The sequence below is a fragment of the Papilio polytes genome, unplaced genomic scaffold, assembly GCF_000836215.1.
Source record: "Papilio polytes unplaced genomic scaffold, Ppol_1.0 DF824024.1, whole genome shotgun sequence".
NCBI classification, from domain to species: domain Eukaryota; kingdom Metazoa; phylum Arthropoda; class Insecta; order Lepidoptera; family Papilionidae; genus Papilio; species Papilio polytes.
The window spans coordinates 2,967,309-2,986,301 of NW_013525180.1; the positions used below are offsets into that span (position 1 = coordinate 2,967,309).

At 33.7% G+C, this 18,993-nt stretch overlaps 2 protein-coding genes across 3 annotated transcripts; one reads left to right on the forward strand and one right to left on the reverse strand.

The window, feature by feature from the left end:
* Positions 1-1,223: 1,223 nt before the first annotated feature.
* LOC106100970 (calcineurin B homologous protein 1) lies at positions 1,224-3,726 on the forward strand. Its single transcript, XM_013280031.1, has 4 exons — positions 1,224-1,529; positions 2,184-2,447; positions 2,832-2,925; positions 3,251-3,726. The coding sequence occupies exons 1-4, from the start codon at positions 1,463-1,465 to the stop codon at positions 3,393-3,395; spliced, it is 570 nt and encodes a 189-aa protein (XP_013135485.1). The 5' UTR covers positions 1,224-1,462; the 3' UTR covers positions 3,396-3,726.
* Positions 3,727-4,481: 755 nt separating this feature from the next.
* Positions 4,482-18,631, reverse strand: LOC106101116 (protein transport protein Sec23A). Of its 2 annotated transcripts, XM_013280232.1 has the most exons (14): positions 18,462-18,630; positions 18,093-18,380; positions 17,481-17,736; positions 16,453-17,023; positions 15,987-16,129; positions 15,411-15,550; positions 15,037-15,152; positions 14,423-14,576; positions 13,685-13,836; positions 13,114-13,288; positions 12,415-12,570; positions 7,554-7,619; positions 6,004-6,024; positions 4,482-4,654 (listed from the first exon to the last, which is right to left on the reverse strand). In XM_013280232.1, the coding sequence occupies exons 2-14, from the start codon at positions 18,369-18,371 to the stop codon at positions 4,565-4,567; spliced, it is 2,319 nt and encodes a 772-aa protein (XP_013135686.1). In that variant the 5' UTR covers positions 18,372-18,380; positions 18,462-18,630; the 3' UTR covers positions 4,482-4,564. The 2 variants fall into 2 exon arrangements, with proteins under 2 accessions (XP_013135686.1, XP_013135687.1); XM_013280233.1 differs by lacking the exon at positions 6,004-6,024 and having other exon boundaries at positions 18,462-18,631.
* Between the last annotated feature and the right edge of the window lie 362 nt (positions 18,632-18,993).

Sequence of the window (18,993 nt, forward strand, 5' to 3'; positions counted from 1 at the left end):
TTTAGTTCAACGTGGTGTGAAACTAAACCACAAGAGGTCGCTGATTTAATTTTAAATATCCATAGCATGACCCAAAAGTTTTAACATGTAGCAAAATCACATTACATAAATAGCGCCCATTTAGATTTAAGTTTTTCTTAAGTGAGTATTTTGAACGCAGCCTTGCTGGGCCGTAGTATAGTCAGATACATACCATAGAATTGCAAATATGACCTACCTGCAAACCACATTCGTTTGGCGCTTGTAATAACAGGGGTCTCCGAAATTTGTAAAATAATAAAAACTGACGCCTAAAATTTTCAGCGTAAGCAAGTAAGAGTTTTTCTTTATCAGTGTTAGTATAATAACTTTTCGGGAAACATGATCTTGTTTCAAAGACTGGTTCTTTTATATCCGGCCAACAAAGGTTTACTACACCAAGCTCGTAAATGGCATTAACTAATGATTCTATATTAAGTTTATCGTTTACAACTTTACGATTAAATATCCTCGGTGATATTTCATTAAATTCTCCTTCTTCACATGGTCGGTCGAAAATTTGCGTAACTATACTTTCATTAATTTCAAGAACTGGATCCAACTGTTCCACATCAGTTTTTTTGTCTATTGAAAAAGTTTCTGAAGATAACTTAATTGAGGCCATGCCTGCTTATATATAATATTTTAAGTTATTTGATTCTTTTATAAAAGTATTTAAAACGCGTATGTGCTCTGCAGTTTGTAACAAAAGTGTTTTAATTGAACAATTTCTCACTGTTGTATTTACATAATTTGATATCTGAAGTTTTTGGTAGCTAAGTAACGAAAATATACATTACGCATTACAGATGACAAATAAATAACGTTTTCGATCGCGAATACCGTCTCCTATTTTTCATTTTAGTGAGGAATGAAGTAATTTTTTGGAGTCATCATCAGCATCAGCTGCTCACTATACGTCCCAGCTGAGGGACTAGGTGCCTACCATTTGGGGTGACTGAACCATAGTTAACCATCTGACCAAACAATTGATTCGAACCCAGGACCTGTAGATTACAAGTGAAGTGTTTAAATCCCTGAGCCACCAACGCTCTCAACTCAACTCAACGGTTTTCTGTTTGAAATATCGTATAATATAATCTGTGCTGTTTACAATCTATGACGAATAATCTGACATTGACAATGACAAACCATACCAAATGTTCATTGTTCATGTTGTAAACTTAAAAACCTTTCTTTTGTGGTAATAAGTTTTATTTCAAATAGTACAATCGTTTAAAAATACTTATCGTAATGAAAATTCTTTAATTACAACACATTCATTGACGCTAAAATACATTATATAAGTGCTCTCTAACAATGCAATTTCATGCTTTCACACAATACTGTGACTGATCAATTATTTACGTACTTACCTTTGGAGTTTAGAACTTTACAATTGCTTATATCGAAAGGTCAACTCAATACTGAGCAATTTTAAAACATGGGAAACAAATCATCGTTGTTACTGCGAGAGGAAGAAATCGCACAAATACAGGAAGAAACTGGCTGTAAGTATGTCAAAATGATTTACGTATAATTTGAAATGCGTAGCATACGAATTAAATTGATAAAATATTCAATTAAGTTTTATTCATAAAGGCTTTGTTACATTATTGGAATCTGACCTTCCTATAAATTATTTCAGCATGATAAATTACATTGTTTCATATTAAAATGTAGACATTTCATGGATTATTTTCCTTATCTGTAAGGAAATAAGATTATTTATAATACTAGATTAACAGTTACTACCGACTTCTCGATAATAATGTAAACCAAATTTATTCAAATATATTATATCTGAAATGTTTTCTGCCCTAGAGTATCAGTAGGTATTGGAAACACAAAAGAAGCTTAGCTTTTGCTCATGACTACAACCACATGGATGTAAAAAAAACAAAAGCAGACTATTTATTAATTCAGACTTTGTTCTACATTTTAATCATATTTAATGGAGATCCACTCAGCCATTTATGAGATACCTTATAACAAACATCCATCCATCTATACATTTAGATTTATATTAGTAAGAAATAATATGAATTTAATTTCCTTCAAACATTAACAAAACAAACACAATGTAATGGGTATGTTCATATATAACACAGATTTAGTCAATGTCAATCAAACAAGCATTATTAATTCATTTTGATTCTTTCCAGTCACACCGAATCAGATAGAGCGTTTATACTCCCGTTTCACGTCATTAGATAAGAATGACTGCGGTACACTAGCGCGTGAGGACTTCCTGCGGATACCGGAGCTTGCAATCAACCCTCTCAGTGAGAGGATAGTCCATTCCTTCTTTGCTGAAAGTCATGATGACAGGGTCAACTTCCTGCAGTTTATGCGAGTTTTAGCACACTTTAGACCAATAAGGAAGAATAGAGAAAATAAGTTAAACAGTAGAGAGGAAAAGTTAAGATGTAAGTAGTAATACCAGCTCACTACATGTCCCCACTGAGAGGCTCTGAGCCTACCCTAAGTTAGGGTGACTAGTCCATAGTCAACCAGGCAAGCCCACTGTGAGTTAGTTGACTTCAAACATATATTTAAATTTCTTTGCCGATATGTGCAGGTTTTTTCACAATGTTTTCCTTCTCCGTAAGAACATCGGGTAAATTACATATGGAAATTCGAAAATCACATTGGTACATGGCACAATTTGAACCAAAGATCTGTAGATTACAAGTCAAGTGCTTAAACCACTAAGCCACCGACACTCTCAAAAGTAGTAATACCTAATTGATAAAGATGTTAATGTTTTTCATATGTATGTTTGTTTTGATCGTTTTTATGTGTGTTTCTAGTTGCTTTTTCAATGTATGACTTGGACAATGACGGGAAGATCTCAAGGGATGAACTACTGGCTATTCTTCACATGATGGTGGGAGTTAATATAAGGTGGGTTGAAAAGCAATAATACTATTATATGAAGAGGAAAGATTTTTATTTTTGGAGTTTTGTTTGTATTGATATAACTTAAAAACTACTGGACCAATTTCAAAAATCTTGCAATGAGACAAAGTAGAGGTGGATTTTTTTACAAAAAAAATGAATTGGTAAAAAATGAGATTTTTCATACACATTTAAAACCTATTGGTTATTGTATGTCGTCATATTGTGTACAAAATGTTCAAGTGAAAAGCTTTTACGAACACCATCAGATTCTCTAACTGTACATGTCAAAGCTTTATACACGATTTTAATACTTGATTTTGCTCAATAGTGAAGAACAATTGACAAGTATTGCTGAACGTACGATACTCGAAGCTGACACGAACAACGACCAAATGATCTCATTCGAGGAGTTCTGTCATGCTCTGGAGCGCACCGATGTGGAACAGAAGATGTCCATCAGGTTCCTCAACTGACCTTCGCACTCCTGAACTGATTGCATCAAATACTGTCTGTAATTATTTACAGCCTTTTTACTAAGATGACTTAGTTGTTTAAAATTTGGATTAACTAGTTTTCTATTTGTTGGTTTTTAGCTAAGGGTTTATTAGTTTAAAGGATAAATGGTAGCAGCATGTTTTCTAGTTTTTTTTATTTTGTTTTTTATTGCATTTCAATTTACAATTAGGTATTTAATGCATTTGAAATGCATTGCAGGAGTTACGGTGCGACCAAAAATGTTATTTTTAAAAGTAAATGTGTATATTTATATCAACGCCTCTGTAGATAAATAAATATTTATTCAAATGTTGTTTTATTTATGGATTTTTTAAAAAAACAATTTTATACCATAAACATTTTATTGTATTAAATATTTTACAAAACAAAAAAATAAACTGAGTACACATTGCTATGGTGATTTCTACAGAAATGGATACTTGCGAAATTTTGTCTACGCCATATAAAACTTAAATCTTCTTAATATAATACGAAACAAGATTAATAGGGTATTACGAACATGTTTAGCTAAAAAAAGTGTTAAGAAACAGAGTAAATATTATAAATCAATTCAAGATGGCAAACATATTACAGAAAAAATAGCGAACGATTTTAAATACTGTTGCATAAATATATTAAAAAAAAAGATTGTATTTACTAGGAATGTCGTAACGTGAAAATTTACGTATATAAAAACTATTTCAATTGAAACTATCAAGCGATAATACAAAAATTTGATAATTTCAGAACAATAATATTAACGAAATATGATTTAATAAAATGTTCTCATAGAAGGTAGATTTAAAGAATGGATAAGCTGACACTAATAAATATGGGCGTCAGAAATTCCGTAAAGAATCGAAAAACGTAAAATTATAGCTACTGCGAAAAACTAAAATATCTAGAATTCACACTCAAAAAGATAACTCAGTCAGTTTTTCATGAAAAAAATGTACATGTCCTATTTTACCACTAATCCCCCCTTAATCATCAACCTACCCCCCCTAAATAACCTTTTGACGCCCATAATAGTTACTATTTTGACTTTAGGATTAAAACAAAGATTAGACAAAACACATTTTATTTGTGATACATCAAATATATTGTTAGAGAACATTCTAGATACAAATACATGAAGAATTTCTGATTACGCGGTAGAAGAGACGGCGAGCTTCTTGAGATGCTCCATGAATACTTGCAGAGACACGTCGTCAGTGAGCACGGGGGCGCCACCGTCCTGTACGGAGGAATAATTATTTAAAACATAATATTGTTTAAAAAGTCTATTTGTACCCAAAACCTTTCCTAAGTCATACTGATAAGGACTAATACTAAAAATAAATCCTGTGTTACTCGCTGGTAACATAGCTTTGATTGAAAGATTTTTTGAAATCGCCCCAGTAGTTTTTGAGTTATTTCAATTCATACAAAAATACTTCTTTCCTCTTTTTAATATTAGTATAGATTATTCAGAGGAAAGAAGTATTTTTGTATGAATTGAAATAACTCAAAAACTACTTGGCCAATTAAAAAAAAAATCATTATAAAGCTATGTTACCAGTGAGTAACAGGCTATATTTTAATTAATTTTAAAATTCACGCTTATGAAGTCGCCAGCAAGTTACTAAACAATAACTGAGAAATGTTACTTTCTTAACATCTCGATTTATCATATAACTGAATAGTCTGATTGATTAACTTAAAACCACAAACGTTTTTGTTTATGGTTTTAAATTATAGAGTACACACACAAAGCTTGACAAACGACAGCGCAAGAACTCACCATGAGATTTCACTATCTATGGTTTTTCTTAAAGAGCGAAAGAGATGACAATAATTTTGTAAAGTCAGCTTCATAAAAACACTACCACTAATAAATTTTAAAAACTTGCCTATGGTTAAAAAAATAAGTATACACATATTTATAAGAAGCGTACGAACGGATACGATGATTTTTGAAACCAGAGGTATGTATTATTTGGAGACCAACTGTAACTGTCTACATATTTATGAAGCTGACTGTACGTGTAGTGAAACCCAAGGCAGAGTTTAGACAAATGCACATAAAGCAAGATTAATTTGTTAGTGCGGAACAAAGCTATTATAGCATAATTAAAAATATAAAAATCCTGGAGCTTCAATCGTAAATATTAATATACACAAAGAAATTATTTCCAAATTTTCTGTATTACAGCAAAGGTTTTTATATTTTTGATCAGGCTATAATTTAATATACCTATTTTGTTTGAAAAAAAAAAAATATTAGGGATTTGTAATTACTTGAAAAATACATAGTTTATCTTTACTAATATTAATATTATAAACTCAAAAACTACTGGGGAGATTTCAAAAATTACTTCACCATTAAAATGCTACGTTATCTCTGAGTAACTTAGGCTATATTTCTTATTATTTTTTAATTTCACGCGAACGAAATCGCACAGTTAATTCAGAATAAATATAACTCAAGGACAGCTATCTCAAACAATAGAGAAGTACAGACGATAAATTCTTTCCCAGCAAAGTAAAACAAAGTTTAGAAGTGTTAGTAACCCTATAACCTCGTAAAACAATAAAAAACACTACCGCAGATGGTATCGGCATCGCCTGGTGTTTCGACGCGACCATGATGGAACAAAAAACATCAATTCAAACCATGCTATGATGGTGCTTACATGCAAATTACACATATATGAAACATATTTAAAATATATAATACAAATTTAACACTTTCAATGCTTTACCTGGCTAATATTGGCATTTTCATAACGGTAGCATTCAAAGTATTAAATTACGGCGTAAATGTATGAAAGTAGAATAAGAATCGTGTTTTCCTGTTGGACTGACAAACCCAATGAGAGACAAGTTACTTTCCCATTGGGAAATATGTGTAATAGGCTATTAGGTCCAACAGTCCCTTTCTCTTTACCGCCCTTTTCTTATAAGGAGAGGATGGGAAGGGGAATTGGATTTGACGGAGGAGATACATAGGAAGGGGAAATATCCTCTTTATGTGCATCTCCTCCTCTGTCGGATAAGAGTAGGCAACGCATCTGCAATTGCGGATGTCTATGGGCAGCGGTTGCTTCGCCATTTTGGCGGATTCACGTGGCCGCTTGCTCGTTTGCCACCTTTTATTATAAAAAAAACAGGAAACATCCATAAAATGGCAATTCATCACATAAGTGACAGTATTTATTCTATCTCCATACATTTACGCACATAAAATAACATAGAAATAATTACTAAATTGGGAATCGAACCCAAAATAATAAAGTTTATGTAACAAAGCTTGTTAAATGAAAAAATCAAGAAATATTCACTTTGATTTAGAAAATTTAATATCTATCAAAGTGTATAATTTTCCTTACTAGTGATAATTAACAACAACAAAGCCGTGCTAACAAGTACACACTCTATTTCAACAACTTTGGTCCCTTTTCCTTCCCATCCTATTTCTTATAAGAGACGGGATAGGAAGGGAACGTGAACTTGACGCTGGAGGAGACGTATAAGAAGGGGAAATATCCTCATCGATTAAGTGTAGGCAACGCATTGCGTATGTCTATGGGCAGCGATCACTTCGTCATTTTGGTGGATTCAGGCCGCTTGCTCGTTTGCCACCTTAGGATATATAAAAACTGTGATAACTAGCGACGGGCGTTATTTTAAAAAACTAGTTGAAGCGTTGATCACCTTTCAACATTTCAACTGTTGACAGTTTTGCGTCCAACTAGTTAAATTTAATATGAATTTACATAGAAATAAATGATTATTATTATTATTATTATAGAAAAATATGTCGGCTTAGCTAGATGACAAAATCAACTAGTTTTAAGACTAGTAGTGCAAATAAACAATTTCATTTTAATAGACCATGCACACAATATTGACCAAACTATCGCACAACTTTTTAGTCATTTAATTCCTATCAGCTTACATGGAGATACTCAATTTTTAGTTGTGAAACTAAACAGTTAAAATGACTGCGAAACAATCGACAATCGTACAGTTGTGCGATACTTTAGTCAAAGGTGTGCCCGCTCTTAATACAAAAAACATTGTATTTCCATCCATTCTTTGTGTATGAAGAAATACAGTAATAAACAAAATAAATATAAGTGACAGTGACTCACCCCGCCGTACGCATACATATTGTTGTGGGTCTGCGAAGGATTCACTTTTGATAAAAGGAATCGAGCCTGCAAAAAAAAAAACATTAAAATATCTAGTTACTTAAATTGCCAATAAAACAACAATCAGGAATTAACAACTTTAAAAAGGATCAGTATGTTTTTTCATGTAATTTTAAATGAGTAAACTAGTACAATATCACAACCATACAGAAGGCGTAAGAAAGTGGTAGAGCCCGCTTTAACATCTTCGCACGAATGGACCGGCTCGCCCCCAGTAATACCACGACCACACAGAAAACAGGCGTGAAGTGGAAGCAATTCCGCGTTTCGTCTGATGAATGTGGCGCCGGTGGCCTAATTTTAGTCCCTTTACCTTTCCACCCTTTTCTTAAGAGGAAAGGATGGGAAGGGGAAATATCCTGTTTATGTGCGTCTCCTCCGTCAATTAAGGGTAGGCAACGCATCTGCAATTACGTATGTTTATGCGCAGCGGTCGGTCTTCATTTCGGTGGATTCAGGTGACCTTATATTATAAAAAAAAAATAGACATTTCGAGTTTCGTCTATGTGTGCGTTCTGGGTACCTAATTTTACCCTACCCTTCCCACACTTATCGGAAGTGGATTAGACGGGGGACACAAAAAATAATAATTCCTCTTTTTAACCCATCCTAATAAATAAAGTCGATATATCTGAGAATCCCAATGCCATTAACTGATTCATGTTATAATATAAAAAATCCAGCTATCATCGCATTAAAAAGTCAGCAAAGTGCGAATGAAGTGTCGACACAATAATCGTACAAACGGAGCAAAAGGCAACGTAAAATATTGATATTTGAGTGAGCGATAAGACGCAGTATGCTGCGTCGGGCGCTGCTGGCCGTCGCCGTTCTCTCATGTACGTTCCGTGTTTCGATATACGTTCGCACTGAGAAAACATCGCGGTTAAACATAAAAGGTTCCCTAATAAATATTATTCAAGAACTTACGAACATTTTAAATATATTTTGCTAACGTATAGAAATGAAGAAATAATCAGATGTTATATTAAATGACACTTACATTATTGAATTTCAACAAATTGACGATTTTTAGTAATTATTAAATCCGGTAGCGTTAGTTAATTGTGAAGATTTATAATCTGGTGTTATTGTTTTGTTTGAACGTGTAAATAAACTTGCAGATTTGATATGCGTGTTGGTGTTAAGTGGCGGGCAAAAAGACGACATCAACGGGAAAAGTTCGAGCCAACTAGCCAAATATAATCTTAACGTGAAAAATCTATTCAACAATGAGTGAGCTTATATATTTTATTTAAATTATTAATTAATTTCAAACAGTTGTTAGAGTAAGTTCAGGAGACAGAGTCCCAATGAATTGTGTCAAAATGTTTTTGACCAATAAAGTGTTTTTTTTTTTTCATTTAACAAATGAATCCAAAGCATATATAAATACAACAATAAGAATAACAACACTGATTTAAAAAAAAAAAAAAAAAACTAGAGTTAATTTGTCTTCCATTAATCAATTACGATTGCAGATTATGTATCAAATACACTAAAAGGCATTTCTACAAAAACTAGACATTTCCGTTTTATTTCTACTAAGGAAATTATTTGAATATGTTTCAGGGATCTATATAAGAGTTGTCGAAACAATAGTAATTTGGATATATCGAAAACATTACTCAATACTTCTTCCTTCCAAAAAGTAATCAAACAATTACACGGTCGGTATATTTTCATTCAGTTCGTTTAATTTTGAAATATTTTAATCATATGATAAAAATTTCCAGATTTATCTAATGATCCATCAAGAAATATAATAGACAAATATAAAAATAATCACACAGAAGCAACAAAGCCTGAAAAAGTTATTATAGCGCGGGACAAACGAACCGCTGTAACAAATAACTTTGACGGTCACACAAATTTCTTCGAACGTAATGCAAATAAAAATGTTAAAAACGAAAATAAACCTGATTTAAAAAACGTAATATCATTCTGGCAAAGATTCGGTAAAAGAGATCAAAACAACACAAACAATCAAAAACAAAATAAAAGCATGCTTTCAAATTTCCTGAACAAAACTAACAATGATTACTTTTCTAAACTTATAATTAATAAAAATTTACGTGACAAAGATATTATAGAAGGGGAATATTTAGGTAGCATACTACCCCCCTTTTTACCTAAACATATAACTACAAAACCCACTACAACCACTACACCTAAAGATCTAGCAACCGACGACGACACCGACATATTTAAATATATTTTAGATTCCCCTGACAACGAAAGCGTTGAAAAACATGACATAAATGCACATGTAAATCAATATTCTTACGAAATCAACTATTCAAAAATCGTATATAAAAATAATAACAAATCAAAACATACAGACAATTCATCAGAAAAAGATAAACCGGATCGGATAAATGAATATGAAAATTTTAAAACCGATAATTCACAACATAGCATTAATTTTCAAGAAACAGATATCAAAAAGCCAAAAACAAAGCATAAACAAAACTTTATACGTATAAAAGAGAAACCAATGATCATAAATGATTATAAACCAGATTCACATCAAAATATTCCTGTTCATGACGAAATGGATGTCAAATATAGTATAGAAAGAACACATTACTTGTACACTACAAGGAAACCAGAAAGCTATGATAAAATATACACCGATGAACAGACAACTAGCACGCTACCTCCAGAAGTCATCAAAAAAATTGCAGAAGATATCAAAGCTATGATATTAAAAGATTTAAAAAGTAAAATAACAACAACATTACCTGTTACAATTGAAAAAGGTAAGATTATTTAATACAATTCAACACAATCATACTAATACTATAAATGCAAAAGTTTGGTTGGATGGATGTTTGTTAGAGTTTGTAGCCTAAACGGCTGAACGGATTTTAATAAAATTCGGTATAGTTGTAGATGATAGTCTGGAAGAACACAAAGGCTACTCACTTTTGTTTTTTTTTAATTCCACGCGGACAGACTCGCGGGCGAAAGCTAATCTAACATAATTGTTCTTTTATTTAAGGATTGGATGCTTTAATTCCAAGATACAATGCAGAACAAAATTTAATACCAAGATATAATCCTGATCAAAATTTAATTCCAAGATACAACGGACAGAATATGCCAAAACCGTACCCTCTCACAAAGATATTGGATATATTACAAAAATACAGAAACGGCGATAACCTTAGCGAATACAGAAGACCGAGTGAATCCGTCCCAATTTACAGTACTGCAAAACAATCACAGAATCCAAACATATACCCTTACTATCTACCTATAGAAAATAAACCTTTGAAATTTGAAAATAATTCACCATACATGAATCCGTATAATTACAAACCTAAGATACCATCGAGAGAAAAATTTAAAGTACAAAAGCCGAAAACCTTTATACCCAAAAGAGACACACGACCAAAAACACATATATCGAATTTCAAATCCACACCTATTACGTTACAAACAAATTTAATAGAAATACCACCAATCGGAGTACCAATATCAGAACCACTAGCATTTCTAAATCATCACGTAATAATAAGTACAAAACGACCATTCAGAAATAAACAACGGAATTATCAAATAAAAAAAGATTTAAAACCAAAAAACACCAGTCCAATAAAACATAAACCTGTTAGGACTCGCAACATACATCCACGTATAAATAAAAATATCGGATATCACAAGAAAAAACAAGAAACGGATAAGAAAAGAATGAGTGAAGTTGATGAAAGTCGTGAAACAAAAACGACGAAACCGCGAGGCGTTTATCGTCCACGAAGTCAAAGTAACATAAAAAAGTATCACGAGAAACTAGAACAATATCCTAAAACATACAAAGCGAATGCTGATTGTTGCAAAGATGAAATATTTACAAGCGAACAACTCGCGGGAGCGGAAATGAGATCTCGTGACGAAATTTCTTTTAGAAATCTGCTCAAAACGCAACAGAAAGTGACAGAAATGCTGACACAGATGCTTGCTAAGAGGAAGAAAGAAGACCTACCACTTAGCGTGGAAGCGGCATAATATTTTTATAAAATTTAATAAAAATCTAAATATAACTTTGCATTGTATTTTTTATTTATTGAGAATAATTTGTATCGTTTGATTTCATATTATCCGTATAAAGACTTGATTCTAACACTTTTCTTTATGTATCTATACCAATATAATAAAGCGTAAACACACTCTTCTTTGTTAAGGATGTCAGCAATCACAGCATACTTTTTTAATAAAAAGTCTTACACTCACAATACGCTTTAGGCTATATATCTTCAAGTTAATAAACTTAGGAGATAAGTGAATTGGAAAAAATCGTAATGCGAGAAAGGGACAAAAACTAAAAGATGCAAGACTGTTAGTGACGGTTGGTAGCCAATGTCAACAGTCCTTGTTGTTATTTGTATATGTGAATGATGAAGCTTCAAGCTAGGGAATAGCTAGACTATACTATTACTATTCTAAAGATTTATATTTTTTTTTATATCGAAATCATTAAAAAAACGACTTAGCCGATTAAAAAAATTCTTTAACCATTAAAAAGCTATAAAACATACATATTCCCAACCGTCACCCCGATCTGTCCCCACGTAGAATAAAATGTTACATCCATCCCACCTATTAGTCCTACTACCACCAATAAGGTGACAGATTGAACCGTTATGTAATAAAATAAGTTACCACCGTCCCCTCGTCGCAAAAAACGTACGAATAAAACTTTTTTCGCCTGTCCCCACGTAGGGACAGCGGGGTGACGGTTGGAAATAATCCAAACATACGCTATATTTGTTGTTGGAGCTACAGCTAGTGCAGTTACCTGTGATCCTCCGTGCTCGGTGTCGATGTACCTGGGCACGGGGAAGCGTGTCTGCAGAATCTCCTGTGCATCATCCACGGGCGCCCGCAGCAGCTGCGCGAAGCTCTCGTACTCCGCCATGTCCTGGTAGCGCAGCGCGCGCCACTGCGCTATCGTCTGCAACATCACTTTACAATATAACTAGTTGCATTACGTTGGAGGAAAATTTCTAGCTGTTACACTAGCTTTCGCCCGCGACTCCGTCTGCGTGGAATTAAAAATTAAATAGCCTATGTGTTCTATGAATATTTCATAAAGATCTGTTCACTTTAAGCCCAAAAACATACATCCATCCATCTAAACTTTCGCATTTATATTATTAAGATTATATTTTAAGTAAAGCTTTATTAATACACATGCAAATTGTTACAAGAAACCTTTTACAAGGTTTCTAACGACTGTTGTCAGATTCATCATCATTATTCTTCTTATCCTACCCCGTAAGATTGGCACAACAGGTTTTTGTCCTGCAAATAACTCTGTTTTACGTCATCTCAGTCATCACTCCCTTTTTGATCATGTCACCTTTCCCGCAATCCATCCATCTCTTTCTAGGAGGTTGTCAGATTCCAATAACTAATTCAATTTAGTTTAAAAAAAATCCCCAACAATTAACAGTTAATAAACCAACATTTTACATATAAAAATTCGATGTATTACCTCTCCATGATAAATTAATATTTGGAAGAATGTATCCATAAGAAGTATCCTATCAGGTTGTATGGAGGAGGTGTCGAGCAGCACGGGCTCGGGCGGGCCCCCGAATGAGTACGAGTACAGGATCGGCTGGATCATGATCAGCGACTGCGTCAGGTCCTCGCGCATCAGCATGTGTCTAAGTTAACAACATTTTTAATATCATGTTAACATCATGTTAACATAATTGCTAACACCATTTTAACATCATGTTAACATAACTGTAAACACCACATTTATACAATTGTTAGCACCATGTTAACATAATTGTAAACATCATGTTAACAAAATTGCTAACACCATGTTAACGCAATTGTTACGCCGTTTTAAGGCATAGGAAGATTACGTATGATTTCATTCATTAAAATTATACATATCAAAAATAGAGATTCAATACTTTTTTTTATTATACTAAGTAGTTTCAATAAACTTGTATTCTCAACTTATGAATCGTAAATTTAATTTACCGCCTTACATAGACGTTGGTTCTTACGTAGACCACAATAGGTCAAGTTGGAATTTTTTGTTAGCATACCTGTAGAATGTGGTCTCATCAGGCGAGTTGTTGAAGACCTGCAGGAACTGCGAGCGGCGCAGGTGGTACATGAACTGCGGGTACAGGCTGAAGTTCTCCGATAGACGGAAACTGTTCGGATCGTCTTTGCCGTACTCGCCGAACTTCTGACACTGTAATACAAAACAATCAAATTAAACACAAATACATAGAATTAATTAGTAAGAAAAGTTAACATCAAATAATTTTAAGCATTAGTACACTAAAATACATCACACAAGCTTTTTACCCAAACTTGATGTAAACGTAGAATTTAAAATAATTAACTGGTGGCCTATGTGTTCTTTTCGACTATGTGTAAAAAATCGAGAGAAAAAATCAGATTTTTTACATACTTACTTACAATATTAGTATGATTTACTATTTATAAAATAATAAAAAAACTATAAAAAAAACTTTTTGCAATTTAGTCCCGTTTAACTCTCATTCTGATAGTATACAGAACACGTCACAACGAAAAACTAATTAAAAAACTAGTTTAGACAAAAATAGGTGAGATTTTGATTTTAGTGTGTTGGTAACATATATTTTTTGCTACAAAAAAACTCCATCGAATTAAGACCTAATATAAATGTGTTACGATTTACGAGCATTTAATTTTTCAAAAAAAAAAAAAAATTTTTTTCTATCTAAAAATTTTTTTTTTCTATTTTTTTGCAATTTTGTCATTTACTTTGGTATTTAAATGTTTTATCTCACAAGTCGTATAAGCATCCTGTCGAGCCAGCGCAGCACGTCGGGCCCGTCCTCCAGCTCTGCACGGTACACCACGAGGCGCGCCATCACCACCGCCGCCGCCTCCTGGTCGAAGCCCGCCGCGATGTGGTGCAGGTTCACCGCCGCGTCGCCCCAACTAACATATATTTAAACCTTTAATGTCCACTATTACATAAATTCAACTAAAAGAGTTAATATCCATTTAGATTCCGAATTTAGATTAGACGCTTGACTTTGAATCTAAGGATAAGTTACGCGGCGATTTCTTTGTTTTTTTTTTATGAAAATTGTCCGGAATCTGTGTGAGCGCTACTTACTATCTGACAGATGTCAAAATTGTAATGGAATTTGGAGTTTATGTTTAGACGCTTACATAATCATTTAAATTTAGTTTCAATATTAAACCGAATATTAAATGACATTGTAAAATAAGGGTACCCTAACTTACAATTATTTGAGAAAATCAGTTTCAATTTTTTTTTGGAATTCAACGAGCGTTGGCATCAAGTTCACTTTGTATATAAACTATATTATGAAAAAAAAAAATTCTTAATTTTATAAATAGCAATAACAAGTATAAAGTATGTGTGACAGACTTGCGTGCGACTGTAGTGACTCTAACGCGGCGCTGGCCACTGGAATGCTGGTACTGCGTGATGAGCTGCACACAGCCGCGCCCACCCGCCGCCGCCGCCGGCTGCTGGCTTACCACCTGCATACAATGTTAAGAAGAAATCGGTACGCCGGAGTTGTTGCACAACACTACATCAGTGGACACGTCCCATCCCTATGACAGCTGTCAATGTCAAACAGAAGACTTTTCGTCCGGGTGAAATTAAAATGACTAAAAATGTAGCCTATGTTATTTACTGATAATTTTTTGAAATCGGCCCTAGTTTTTGAGTTATTTCAATACACACAAAAATACAAAGCACATTAACTGAACATTTAGTAAAAAGTTAAATTGTACCTCAAAGAATATAGCCATGGTGGTGCTGGGCGTGAAGGTGCACATCTTCCACTGGCAGGTGTTGCCCATCCCCACCTCCTGCTCCGACACGCAGGGGCCCTTCACGTTCAGCGATACGCACGACCCTATTGCGCCCGTTACTGACACACATAGTAAATAATCGTGTTAGTTAGGTTGTATGTATACCATAGTTTCTATTGTTTTTTTTATAAATAAGATAAAATATCTGACCGAAAGGTTTTAAATAAGTTAACTATAGAGTGGACATTGGAAAGATTTCTGTGTAACATAAATATCACCAGCAAATAAATAACCGACATCGACAAAAGAAAGGATACTGCCTCTTTACTTAGAGTACCAGAAAAATGTATAATGTAAAAATTATTTGGACCATGACCATAAGTAGCTACACTTAGACCTAGGTTTGAACCTTAGAATCGGCTGACAACACCTATAAAACCAAGACTTGTGGTATTTATTGTTTGGTAATGTCCCCTCTATTACAAAATGTTGAATATCTGTGTTAATAACATTCTGTATTGCATTAAAATTATAACATTTAAATAGACTGCTTACTTTTGAGTTCGCGACTGCATTTGACCTCCAAACTACCATTGAAGGCCATCTTGTATTCTCCCTTCTGATCCTTAGCAAACACTCGTTGGAATGTCTGCTTAAAGAGGGACGAATTGAAGGAATCGCCCATCACCATGTGACCACTGAAATAATAAAATTATTATATTAATAAACATACTTTTAAATTTTTTAATAATATAAAAAATGTGCAATAGTAATTTCTTCATACCTTAAATTAAAAAAATGATTAATGAGTAAATAAAGATAAATAAGGGGCTTAAATTGTTCAATAATATATTATGAATTGCTGAGGGCTACACCGGAAGTAGACCTAGAAAGTGATGGATGACAGATGATAGAGTAATTTGGATCCGACCCTATGGGAGTAGAATAAGGTAGGGGAGATGATGATAACTTTAGTATCAATCACCTAGTATTGGAAGAACAAAAACAATGATATATTTACCCAGTAGAATTGCAGCATTGCTTCATCTCCATCAAACCAGTCTGATCCAACGCGCAAGAGTAAATATCTATAGAATGGCCATTAGTAGCTGCTCTTAACGACAATGCTTCATAATGTTTAATCGCTTTCTTCATATATTTTGCATTATCTTTATGAATATCATGATGAGAACGAATGGGCTGCTTCAGCTCATCATTGACAACTTGACCTGGTCCTTGTGAGCAGGGACCACCGAGGAACAGCATGATCCTTGCTCCGGTATTCGGATAAGTAACTTCTAGTAGACCTACAGCTAGAGAGAGTGCAACACCACTACTCCTTAGGGGACGTTTTCCAACACCTAATGGCCATGGATCACGGCCAAGCTCGCCTAGTAGATCAGTCAGTGCCATATCGCATTGCTTTACTGGTTGTAAGAAGCGATGTGCGGGAGGCATTGGTGCTGGTGCTCCTGGTCTTCCTTGAGGATTGGGAGCATTCACTCTGCCAATCGACAATTGCTCTTGTATTTGCTTTGCTGTCAAATCTTTAGTGCCTTTGAAGACATAACATTTCGAAATACCCTCAGTACCTGAAATAGAGAAAATAAATGTCTAAGCTTATTGGTGTGGTAAGATCCTTTCACTAAGTGCTTAGACCCACTGCACCTAAAATTGTGTACTAAGCAGTGACTTGGGTGAAGTTAAGTGCCACCAAGACATTAGATTACCTATTACAAAGTATCAATTATTACATATCCTCTCTTTCTTCATGTTTCTTGAAATTAGTACACTTTTAAATCAAGACATACCCTTACTAATATTAAAAATACAAAAGTTTATTGATGAATGAATGTTTATAAGTGTTTGTACCCTAAAGTGCTGAATGGATCTTGATGAATTTTGGCAAAGATGTAGAGCATAGTCTGGAAAAACACATAGGATACTGATTTTTTTTATCCATGCGAACAGAGTCACAGCAAAAGTTAGTTATTAATAAAAGTTAGTCATATCAATATATAGTTAGCCATATCTAAAACAAATACATACCCAGCTCATGTATCTGAACCATACGGCCAAAAGTTATCAGGCCGACTAATGCATTCTGAGGCATTAAGCTTAAAGAAGTTTGTAATGAGTCCTGAAGTGCCCCGAGTTCTTCCTCATCCAAGCATGTGTCTACAACCAGAAGGTATATTGGGGGCATGGACTGTGCCCTTGTGATTGTATACTCAATTGTTGAGAAATTAGGGATGAGTTCTGCTGGTTGATGCTGTTCTGATATTGCAGCATATTGTGGTGGAAACTATATAAAAAATAACTTCATTTTAGAATTTGCACAATGTTACATAAATGCATTTCCCAATATGCCATCTCATAGATGATTGTGAGGTCATAAGGAGGGGTTTTTAATACATTTTGTTTAATGCAAAAAAAATGACTATTGTGAAATATTGGAATACACTGGCTGTGTAATAAATGTTTTTTTAGTAACAGTAAAAATGTTACATTTGACTCTTTTCATCATAAAAAATTATCATAATTAAGAATTTTAATAATAAAATGTATATTGTGGTAATATACTATTGAGCAATTTTTACAAATAAACAGAATACTGAAACTGTCAGTGACAATAAAAAATCCAAACAAATAAGTACTTACAGGATTCCGTTGGAAGCAGAAATTGCACACCCATAATTTAGCCCGGTAGTCAACCTGACACATCGGGTTCAGGATGGCGCGGCATGTATTGCGTGTACACAATACAGGTTCATATTGTATAGGAGGCAAATCTGGCCGTTCTTTTAGAGGCTGATAGAGGCAGGCCAAAGGTACTACAAGCCTTGTAGTTTCAATTCTGCTGGAGGGCCAAACATTCCACGTAAACCGTATGCCGTCCCTGTCTTCATTCTGCTGAATGAACTCCTCGTAGGTAGCCATATCGCTAGTCTAAAATGTAACAGGAAACTCGGGTCAATTTACAATACACAACTGCACATATATTAGCAATGTTTCACATGTTTTACATACCACGTATACATGCGGTTATCAAACCACTAACTACACTTAACACAAACGACCTCCTCACTCGGCGTTCATTCAGGAATTTATTATATTGATGCAATTAATTTAATTTTCTATCAGACAGGCGAATCTGGCTGATTTGGCAATTGTCAAATTCATAGATATTTTGTCTGTCACTTCAGCCACGTCACTTTTGCAAACGTAATTGATTTTTTATTCAAAAAAATTTTGGCTTTTCATGCTTTTTAGTTTATTTAACACTTAAAATGCCTAAGTATTTGCTGTTTTTCAATTAATAAAATAAAAAATCAGTGACCAAGCAGAGACAATCATAGACAAAAATGCTTCATTGTCTATGACTTACGTTCCTTTTCAGGATAACGCCCTTTTAATTAAATAGATTGAAAATTATGTTTTTTTATTTTTTATTTCAATTTACTATGTAAGGGAAAAAATTAAAATTGAAATATAATATTATTCGGTTATTATAAATGGTCGCTAAAAAAAGAAACTACAAAACTTTTAGTTGCATCTACGG